At 36.8% G+C, this 11,547-nt stretch overlaps 1 protein-coding gene across 3 annotated transcripts; it reads left to right on the forward strand.

Moving 5' to 3' along the window:
* Positions 1–619: 619 nt before the first annotated feature.
* LOC143896352 (apyrase) lies at positions 620–6,217 on the forward strand. Of its 3 annotated transcripts, none has more exons than XM_077404181.1 (12): positions 620–758; positions 2,235–2,372; positions 2,763–2,988; positions 3,272–3,388; positions 3,462–3,542; positions 3,720–3,921; positions 4,133–4,238; positions 4,478–4,572; positions 4,701–4,855; positions 4,949–5,128; positions 5,370–5,464; positions 5,613–6,217. In XM_077404181.1, the coding sequence occupies exons 2-12, from the start codon at positions 2,242–2,244 to the stop codon at positions 5,836–5,838; spliced, it is 1,614 nt and encodes a 537-aa protein (XP_077260307.1). In that variant the 5' UTR covers positions 620–758; positions 2,235–2,241; the 3' UTR covers positions 5,839–6,217. The 3 variants fall into 3 exon arrangements, with proteins under 3 accessions (XP_077260307.1, XP_077260306.1, XP_077260308.1); XM_077404180.1 differs by lacking the exon at positions 620–758 and adding an exon at positions 1,737–1,894 and having other exon boundaries at positions 5,613–6,216; XM_077404182.1 differs by lacking the exons at positions 620–758; positions 5,370–5,464 and adding an exon at positions 1,737–1,894 and having other exon boundaries at positions 5,613–5,897.
* Positions 6,218–11,547: the final 5,330 nt, after the last annotated feature.

The following is an 11,547-nucleotide window of genomic DNA, read 5'->3' on the forward strand; positions in this document are numbered from 1 at the left end:
TGTCGAAAGTCAATGTATTAAAGTTACAGTTTAATATACTAAAATTACAGTTTGATTGTCATAATTTGAACTAATAACATATAGAATTACGCACGTGATAATCACGAGCGTGTGCTATCGTAACGCGTGCTGAACAAAAGATAGAATATATCTAAAAATCGACATCATGCATATAGTAGGTACTTGAAAGAATTGACGATAACGATAAGCATTTTACGCAACACTTATTTCTGTAAGATGTTGCAATGTGTCAACTAGTTAAAAAAATATGCATAGATATATAAATAACATCTTACTTGAATCGATAAAAAAATGTTAAAAAACGAGTGCAGTATATTTTTGCAGTTTTGCAATTTACGTATTTATTTTGTAACAAAAGATGTAAATAAAAAAATATATTTATGATTGCGTGAAACGTATAGATTATATAATTTTATATGTTATTTTTAAGAAAGTTTTCAATTCAAATCTAAGATATCGCATGTAATTTTAGCACGAAATGATTTCGTTATATAAAAGTATACTCACAAAGGAAATCAATATCTTATTATCCGGGTATATCGAGATTCGAAAATGTGTTTTAGATATCACAACTCGAGCTGCCGAGATTCCCTGACATATATTTTATAATCACACGTGAGGTAGGGGATTTGTGACAATCAACAGTCTTTCACGGAAGAAGCGAAGACATTGTGGTGAACACGAGCAACACAGTTCTTTACGAATATTCGACACGCGAGTTACTAAGAGACAATAAGGTATTTTACATTCATTACGTATCGTTATCCGTCGTTTCGTAACTTTTAGTTATCTGCTGTAAATTGTATATGCTCATTTACCTAAAGATAACTCCACCTTTATAAAAAAATTATTTGGTAAGCGATTAAAGCGATTATGTATATCGCGATTGTTAATTATGTCAGACTATTTGCGTTTTATTAATTGACGTTTCATTCTCAATGTTTGCATTATAGTTGACTTTGCATTATTCACGCAGTACAATTATTTCATCTTTGTCGACTTACGAACCCGTCCTACCTGTTTTATATACCTGTTCGCGTTATAATTAGTGAGAATGGAAAAGCAAGAAGTTGATTGCGTTTTTACATCGCATATTAATGATCGCTGAAACTGTACGAGCGAGGGACTTAAAAGCATTTTGATATCTGACAAGACTTGCTTCTCGCGAAATCGTTTCATGATGGGGTACCATAAGAAGAAACTTGAGTAAATTGGAATAGATATATCAAAAATAGGGATCACACACACGTATACATATAACATTACAGCGGAATTTAATAAAAAAGTTAGTTATTGAATAGACATTAATATTATTATACGTATAGAAATGTGTTGGAGAGATAAAAATTAAAAGACTAACTTTAAAGCTATCGAATATAGGTACATGTAAAAATAATTACATATAGCTTGCTGTAAAATTTAACGAATAAATTGTATATAATTTGATATATTTCTTAACTTACTGAATTAAAATAAAAATTACACATTTAAAGAGATAAAAATATCGAAATAATATTTGAAAGAATAATATTTGTAAGGTAATTATTTGCTAATTTAAAAATCATTATGTCGCTCATCAATATGTATCAATGTATCGATGGCGATCGCTTAAATTCAAGGCTAGTCCGTCTTCGACTTTTGCAAGTTGCATAATTCCCCGCATTATCTATCTTCGCAATTATCTTTCAAACAGTAGAAATAAATTATCATTTCCGTGTTGACAAAGAATTCAACGTACATTCGTAACGTGCCGTTAAGAAAGACATTTTAGGCTGTGTTCCGATATTCACTGCAAGTACTGAAAATCTATAGTTTACATAACCGTACACTATAGATTTTCAGTACTGACAGTGAATATCGGAACGCAATCTTAGTAAGTATAAGTATAGTGTTTTTTTTTTGTTGCGTCTATCTCATCATTTTGAAAGTAGGCCTGTTCATTTTAGCTGAACTCGCACGGTTCATCTTTTCTCTTTTTATCGCCAACGTGAAAAGAAAAAGAGGAAAGATGAATTGTGCAAGAAGTTCAGCTAAAACGAACAAGCCTAGTGTGACATTCTCAATTATCAGATTTAAATATTTTTTATAAGCAGATATAAAAGATTACGATATACACAGTTCTGTACTTTGTTTCAATCTCATTGCATTTAATTACATATGAATCAGAAAAAGTAGGCAATTATTTACAAATTACTTAATATCTTTTTCGACAGGTGCGACATGTACGCGCTACTGTTGGTTTCATTGTTATTCCAAGTTTGTTTGGGATTCACCGGGCGAGGACTCTTTTATCCCGGTAGATCAGACCTGTTCGAGTTATCGATAATTCATTTAAATGACTTTCATGCCAGGTGAGCAACTGTATTTAATTCTATCTAATTGTCGCATCAAATTCGTATAGCTTGGAATATCTTTTTATTAAGGACTAAATAAAGACTTTTATATAAATTTATTGTCAAAGGTTTGTAAAAAAATTACTAATCGGTGTTGAGAAACATTAATTCTTAGTAACCGTTAAAACATCTTAACATCGCGCGCTCAATCAATGTCGAAATTGATTGTAATTCTGGACCCAGAGAGAATTTGCGAGGTCAAGGATAAAGTTATTATAATATTTCCGATGTGGCCTTAGCCTCTTTTTCTTGCCCTTCGTTTAACTTTTGCATGCCTTTTTTGATCGCATATTGTTCGTTGGAGCGTTAAAGCGTGACTTTTGGAAAATAGAAATTACGTTGGAACAGATTCGAACAGACGAGCTCCTCTTCTGGGTCCTGCCAAGAAGGTCACGAAAAGGACTGCGTGGGAGGTATTGCTAGAGTCTACACTGCGGTCAATCAGCTTGTGAAGGAACGACCGAATGCGATTTTCCTGAATGCCGGTGATCATTTTCAGGGGACACTCTGGTATAATATCCATCGTTGGAACGTCACTGCCTTATTCTTGAATATGTTGCCACACGATGCTATGGTAATTATACGTATATGTGCAATGGATTACGCGTGATATTTTTGTTAGATATACATATAAAATAATAATAATTAACGAAAATATAAATAAAATTTAAAATGTCAAAAATGTATTTAGAAACGAATTGAAGTAATATTAGGAATTTTTATTTGCGCGTACCACGCGTACCGCGCCAGAGTCGTATTTGCCGTAATTACTCTTCAAATTTAATGAGTAACTTGCTTTTCTTCACAAATTTTAGTTTTTCATATTTATGATATAATATCTTATAATATTTTTATAGACGATCGGCAACCATGAGTTCGACAATAAAATTGAAGGCGTTGTTCCCTTTCTTAAAAATGTCAATGCACCAGTTGTAGTAACAAATATCGATGACAGCGAGGAGCCAACTATACAGGTTCATAATATTTATTGATTTATTTACTTATTTATAAGAGTTTAAATTAATATTAAATATGCATATTTTATAGGGTTTATATAAGAATAGTACAATTATCGAAAGAAATGGTACCAAGATCGGTGTCATTGGCGTCATTTTATCGACCACGAACGTGAGTAATCCGTTAGATTCGTCTCATAAACAGTTATAGAAGCATATTTTATTTAACTTTATAAATTATGATTTTTTTTATCGATCTAATTCATACACTCACAAAACACATTTTATTTATTTTCTCTCACAAGATATCGCAAACACGACTTTATATAAAAGTATTTGATTTTTCCAGTTACTCTCGAATACGGAGAAATTAAAGTTTTTGGATGAGGTACGGACAGTCAATGACGAAGCTAAGCGACTGAAGGAAAAGGGAGTAGACATTATTATAGTTCTAAGCCATTGTGGATTAAATGTGGACAGGATCATGGCTGCGAATTGCCCCTTGATCGATGTAATCGTCGGTGGTCACTCACATACATTTCTTTATAGTGGTCTGAAAGCAAAATCTTTTGTATTGATTGAAATATGAATTAAATTTATACGAAATTTTTTTAGGATAAATGCATATAAGCTATTAAATTCATTATTGGATAACATATACCTCTCTATTAACGTAACGTAATTAAATATAGCGTTGGTTCTTTTTATTATATATGTGTATATATATATATATATATATATATATATATATATATATTGCAGGACCTCCGCCTTCTATCGATGCACCAGCGGATGAATATCCCGTGGTCGTGACGCAAAATGAAACAGATAGAACGGTCCTTATCGTTCAGGCAGCTGCTTTTACAAAGTACGCTATTCAGCTAGCGCGATGATACAGTAAGAGAATCGTTAAGAAAGGTCAATTGCTATCTGATGTCACGAGGTCGGGTCTAATTAATTTGTTTTTATCGCAATGATTTAACGGATAAATTTACTTCAAATTCCTCGAAAGAATTTATGTTTAGAGTCCGTATTATCCGTATTATCATATACACGTGTACGTGCGATAAAACTTTATTTAGTGTTTTTTTATTTGTTTTTCAAAAGATATTTAGGTAATCTAACAGTATGGTTCGACGACCAAGGCGAGGTCGTCGATTGGGACGGAAATCCACTTCTTCTGGACCAATCCGTCGAAGAAGGTAAATTTTTTGACATCATAAGAATTAAATTTGTATTATCATTTATGAGAAACATAAATGCGATACAATATTAAAAATAGCTTTAAAACAATACGTAAAATAACTTTATATATAATATATATATTTAGATCCGGAAATCTTGGAAGCTTTGAAGCCATGGAAAGAGGAAGTGGATGGGACGGCGTTAAAAAAAATTGGCAAGACGAGAGTTTTACTTGACCGCAATTGTCGTTATAAAGAATGCAATATGGGAAATCTTATAACCGACGCCATGGTGGATGCGGTGCGAAAGACGCTCTTTGCTTTGTTAATATTCTAATATCTTTAATCGAAATATAAAAATAATTAATTAAGTTAGAACGCGTCTTAATTTTAGGTTGTCGACGATGCCAAAAATAAAACTCACTGGACGTATGCCGCGGTGGCCTGCTCGAATTCGGGAGGAATTCGTACTTCCATTGAGGAATCTGAGATTACCTACGGTGATCTGATAATGGTTCACCCTTTTGAAAACACTTGGGACACTGTTGAACTAACTGGAGAATCCATTAAAAAAGTTGGTTAAATTTCTCGCTATAATTTTCCGATGCTTCATAAGAGAAATAAAAGTTTTTCAGCTTTAACGATACATACTAGATTTTAAATTCTTTGTCCTAACTTGAAATAAATTGTACGACACAATGGTGCATCATAAAATGGCATTGCGCAAAACGTAAATACGTCAAGTGGCTTTTCTTCAAGAATACAGAAATAACGAATGTGTGGAACAATGAAATCAATTTTACTTTTCTTCGTAGATTCTAGAAACGAAAGAAATTCTAGTCTGGTCCGGACTAAAAGTTACTTACAAAAAAGTTAACGAAACGCGAACCGTGGTCGATGTTAAAATTAGGTAAGACCTTTTATCATCGGAATTTAAATTTGTATCGTTCGTAAAGTTGAAGTACGAAATATACATTCGATATCACTATTCTATGCCATGCCAATTGTAAAATTAATACGTGGAAAATTAATTTTAATTTCTCTTAACGTATCTACAGATGCCAGGCTTGCGAGTATCCGGTATTCGAAGATTTGGTGCACGATCAATGGTACAGAATAGTGGTACCAAGTTTCTTAATAAACGGCGGAGATGGCTATCACATTTTTAAAGATAAGAGTCGTAATCACAAAATTGGGACGCTCGATATAGACCACTTTATAAAATACGTAACAAAGATGAGTCCTATATTTATTGGAACCGAAAGACGAATCACTTTTTTGTAAAGTAGAATCGTTTTCTAATGCAGATTAATTTTTATAATAATAAAATTATGTATGAAAAACTTGGATGAAAAATTGCACACACATTTAAAAAGTAAAATTTTTTATTCTTAATTATATATAATTATAGAAATAATTTTAAACTTGAAAAGAAAATATTATATATATATATATATATATATACGTATAAGCATTAAAAATAATTATATATCTACTAAAATATATCTGGCATAAATATATCTGGCAAAACAATAATTAATAAAAATCAAATATACAGATACATGACGTAACATGTTTGATTTACACGGATAATGGATATACATAAGTATCACTTTGTGATTTAGAAGCATGATTCATGTTCGCGATGTTTTGAAATAACAATTGTTTCGTTGCGTTTCATTACATTATTTTCTTGCACTTTTCCTGGATATTATCCTCGATCTTCTCGATTTCCTCGATCTCTTCGATATCTTCGACATTTCTATATAATAATTGAAAAATTCAATAAATCAAAAACCGTGAGATGGATTTACAGACTTGAAAAAGATTGGTGAAGATCTCGCGTGAGAGCCGTGAGAAAGCAGGAAACGCCGGCGCCGGTCGCTTATCTCGCGGTATCTCGAGATCGAGGCAGATGAAGCATTTAAATACGGTATCGAACAGGTGAAATAGCAGCTGTTCGTCCGTGTTCCTGCCCTCAACCGGAATGCGCAAACCGCTTTGTGAACACCGGCAAGGAACGCTCGTTTTTAGCAACGAAAGATAGAAAAGATGCTCCGTGAACACCATACCGTTCCATTATTGTATCTATATCTATATTATTTAGCATTATTCAGTACATTTATATTTCTCCAAAATTCATAATTTTTACGACATACGTTATGTACGTATTCCTCTCTTTTTATAAAATATCATAACCATTGTGTTATAATTGTGACGCACTTTATATTAGAATATTTAATATTTATTAATAATAAAGTAATCGTTAATTCATTAAAATTTTTACACGAGATAGAACGTTAACGCTTATTTCGACAAAGATATATCAGGATTGGGCGACACTTTTTAGACAGGTGCAACGTCAAATTCGGGGCGTCGTATATCGGCGCGCTAAGCGTTAAATGACGAGGATCAAGCGCAACGCTTTCGAGCAATTAACATTTATTACGTCGCGCGGAGCAACGTAATAATGCTCGTGACGATCCGCATATCTCTGACGATCTACGTAACACGAGACGCGAGACGTACCGTGCCATACGCGTAAATATGCGCAATCGGATTTTAATGCCGTCGTAGATAAACGGTAGAAGAGACGATTAAGGCATTGACAACTCTAACAATGCCTTAATAAAATTTATGATCCAAAATAAAATTAATGATTATTATCTTATATCATATATTACCTTTATATGTATGCATAACGTTCTTTATCGTAAGAGAATTTAAATTGAGAATATAAATGTCTAGCTGTATGAAAGCAAGTTAACGAAATAATTTTCTTTCCGAACGATTTAGAAAAGTGAAGAAGTTAGGTAATCAGATTAAAAAAAATGCTTAAAATTAAAGACGGTTGAAACATTAAGTCTGCTCCGTTAATAGTTTTACATTTTTGTCCTTTTTCTCCGTTTATATGTAAAATATGCATATCTGAAAAAACACGAAGCAAAGATAAACGACCGTTTCTCTCTGGTTCACGAGTAGGATTTTCATCGGTAAATACAAAAATCTCTCCCTCTCCGAGATAAATTGCGAGAATCTCGATGAATCGCGAAATGCGAAGACGCGTTTTCTGTCGTACGATTGCACGCGTACGACTTGCCGGATGTTTCGCGAGCGTCGCGACGGCAATGAGATTGAGGAGGCTGCGAGAAAGCGATGGCGCGGCGCAACGTCCGGCAAGGAAGTTTGCGTGGGGGTGGAGAACGACCAGGAACCGGGAGCCGGGCAGCGAAGTATCTTTGCAACTTTTCGACACGCGAGAACCAGCACTACCGGCAGATCGTCGTTTCGATCCCGGCGACGATGGAGTCCTGTACCTGTTGATTCCCCGTCGGAGAGAGACAGAGAGAGAGCTACTGAAAATCCGTTTGGTGGCGTTCGATAGTCCATTTCTGACGGTGGTCAAAACTGTAATCAACAATACGAGAAAAAGAGACATACGCGCGTGAAGTTAGCCCCCCGCGATCTCTTATAAAATTCGGCTACATAAAGAAATCGTATATACACTATATACATATTCGCGGAAATCGCCGTATTTCTTTTTTCTATTTGCCGTTGCGTTCGTCGCCAGGGGGGGGGGGGGGGGGAGCTTTTCTCGGAATTCAAACGCTCGTCGCTCGAGCCTCATCTCATTATTTTGACCAATCGCGTGTTTTCGTTGTTTCGGCAAGTATTGCGCCGCGCGAAGGAATGTAAGGGGGGGGGGTGGGGGTGGTGCGGGACAGTTCCCGTCAGGACATCGCGCGATACAGCCGCGACGTCGCGACGCGGGGTGGATCCTTCGATCAGCTTCGATCGTAAATCGTAATCGTATTCGGCCGCGAGCAAGCGTGATGTGTGTAATGTGGCGTGATGTGTGTGTGTGACGTGCGGGCCGGTGTTGGCGAGTATCGGTACGTTGGACGATCTCTCGCAATCGGAATAACCGACATGACCGTTTATCGCGAAAAATGCGAGATGCGAGTCAATCGTGTCGTTCAGCGCCCGCAGCGTGGTGTAAGTACGCGACGCTCGCGGAGCTGCGTCTTCTCGTCGCCGAATCTCGCGCATATTGAACCAACGGCGGACAGACAGACGCGGTGGAATCCCTGGAATCGTCGGAATCGACCCACGATCGAGGCCGGCGTTCCAGACAATTTTCCATATCCAAGTGCACGTCGGAGTAGTGGAGTAGGCATATCGGAGTACCGTGCCTCGCCTCGCCTCGCCTCGCCTCGCCTCTCCTGTAACCTGTAAGTACGCAACGCTTCATATTCGTTTCACGCGAGTATAATCGCGTCTCGTCGAGAAGATCGCGGATCGCGCCGATCGCGCGGTTTCGCCGCGAGCGCGACACACACATCCGCCATGTTTCTCGTCGCCGCGCCGTCGCGTCGGTACCGTTTGGCGTTTTCCTGGAAGGACATCCATCCGTTAGAGTGACATTCGAGTTCTACGCGGATGAGACGCGGTGACAAACGCGTGAATTCCGTTCGGCGATTGAAATCTCGATTAAAGCGAAGAGCGCTTTCGTCTTTGCTCGCGTCGCAAATAGTTTTGATTCTGTCGATATATGCGCGATTTATGCGATGCGGGAGGATCGCGGCACTCTTTTTTTTCCCGCTTTTCCCATACCCACTCGGCTCGGCGCTTCTCAGCCCTGTATAGTCGGGGCGAGTGTTGCGATTCAAGTTATTCGCATCCGTGTTATTACCCGCTTTTCATCCGAGACTATGGAATATGGAATTACCATCTTTGTTGCCACGTTTCCTCCCTCGTCTTTTATTATTGCGTCTATTGCCCCGATACGATTCGGATATAAATGTAATTTCCCGTTCGCGAATCTTAGATCCGCTTTGGATTCTAAGCTCTTCTCTCGCTTGGCATCTCTACTTACTTATTTATCTCTCGACTCCAATCTTCTCGCGCCGCGAGTTTTCTCGCTTAATTCTATCGGGACGACTCTGGGGCGAATTAGAATTTCAAATTGAATCCTATCGCGCGAAGGATGCGCCCTTTTCTGCGGTTAACCGCATTCTCGATGTCCGTACTTCTTCGAAACTTGGAGAGAAAGAAAAATTCTTCTTCGAGAAGTGCGATCTTGCGTAAAACGTGTAGCGGGGTCGCTCTCGGTGCTTCGCGTCTCGTTTCTTCGCAGTTTCAACTTCGTATATACCGCACCAGCGAAAGAAATCTCGACGTCGTTCCAACAATCCTCCGGAACTTGGATTATCTTTGACATTTTTTCATCTTTTCATCTTTCTTCTCGCAGCGTTATTTTTATCAATCTTCTTGAAAATGAGAATAACAAACTAAACTAGATTTGTTTTCACATATATATTTTTTACTCAATAGGATTAATAAGATTGATATCCTAAACTTTTTTATCTGAAACATTAGTAATTAGAAAGTATGCAAACAATAAGTTATCAGTTGTATGTGATAAACGATCTCTCTCAGCTTTATAAAAATATGTTTTCACTCTTGGCAAATAAAATCGCACCGTGCGTGGCATTATGTATATCTACAGTACAAATTGATCTTGTCAATGTTACATCCTTGCATTTTAACTATATTACATACCTATATCTATTATAATACTCAAGGATTAACTCGACTCGCGTGTGGATCCGATTTACGTTCTTTACAAAATAAGCGATTTGTTTTGATGCTCGGTTAAATCTCTCTTATAGATATTCTCCTATAGAAAAATTTCTCATTCTCTTATAAGACTGCCTATTTTAACTCGCAGCGTTTTTTGCATTCGGAATATTATTTATCCGTTGTCATATTATCCGTGGCATTTCGCGGCTTTAAATCCGTCTGCCTGGCAACTAGTTAAAGAGACGACTGCATCGAAGTAGTCAAACGTGTCCTTTTGCCGTGTGCTATACTTACTCGCCTTCATAAATTCTGTCTGCGTTCTATTTATATCTGACGCAAGTTTCTCGATAAAGACGAGACTGAAGATAATTCTTGTCACTTTTTGTAAGAAACGCTTTGCGTTTCAACGGAATCGAAAGAATTCCGAGAGATTATATAGTTTTTCTTTAAAACTGCGCTTTGTGATTTTCACGATTCTCCGATTATTATTGTTAATCTATCTTTGGTCAGGATCGCGAAAAAAGACTTAATGAAATTTAATTAATTCCCCCCCCCTTTTTTTTAAATTTAATTTTTACGTTGTTATCGCGTCTCGATATCCTTGAAGGCTATTCTAGTAACTTGATGCGCGGCTTGTTACGGATTTTTGCAGGCGATAGTCACTAGGGCCGGTATCACAGTCTCCGATTAACGTGATCCTCCGATTAAACTCACTCTTCGCCTCTTTCTAGGGGCACGGTTAGAAAGAGATGCAGAGTGAGTATCTGCACCAACGTGTTACTTTATTTACCATCTTTTATTTCTGCCGCGTGTCGCGTACTATTTTGTGATGTGATGTAATTAGACGAGTTGGCAGCTGTGCGAAACAAAAGCTAGTACGATGAATCTTTTGTAAAAGAAAAATACCTATAAGTAGCTATTTACTTCGAGATTTGCATACTATTTTCAAAGAACAATTTAAACGAGACAAAAATTGTTTCAACATGGAATGACGCGAGAAAATCAATTTACATTTATTAATTTATCTAATCGAATCGCATTTCCATTTATTGTTCTGCCTGAATAAAAAATGCCTCGATGCCTTGATACGGTATCATCCGATTTGTGATTTGCATTGGGTCGCGTAGATAGGTCCGTTTTTAATATATTTTGTGACAGAAATCAAAAATATAAAAATAAATTCTTCCCGTTTTACATACATATCGGGCTTGCTCCTAATTTAGCGAAAACGAATATCGGTGCGTGAAGATCAGTCGCGCGATCGAACGTATATCTCGCGAGATCATGCCCCGTTTTAATTCAATACATTTCCATACCGAAAGGCAATTAGTGGCGAGAGACCGCGAACGTATCGATTCTGGCTATGATCACAACTCATTGAGGCTATATTTTCCATAATGGCGATAATTA

Source organism: Temnothorax americanus, unplaced genomic scaffold, assembly GCF_048541705.1.
Source record: "Temnothorax americanus isolate GAGA-0224 unplaced genomic scaffold, ASM4854170v1 Scaffold18, whole genome shotgun sequence".
In the NCBI taxonomy this organism is placed as follows: Eukaryota; Metazoa; Arthropoda; class Insecta; order Hymenoptera; family Formicidae; genus Temnothorax; species Temnothorax americanus.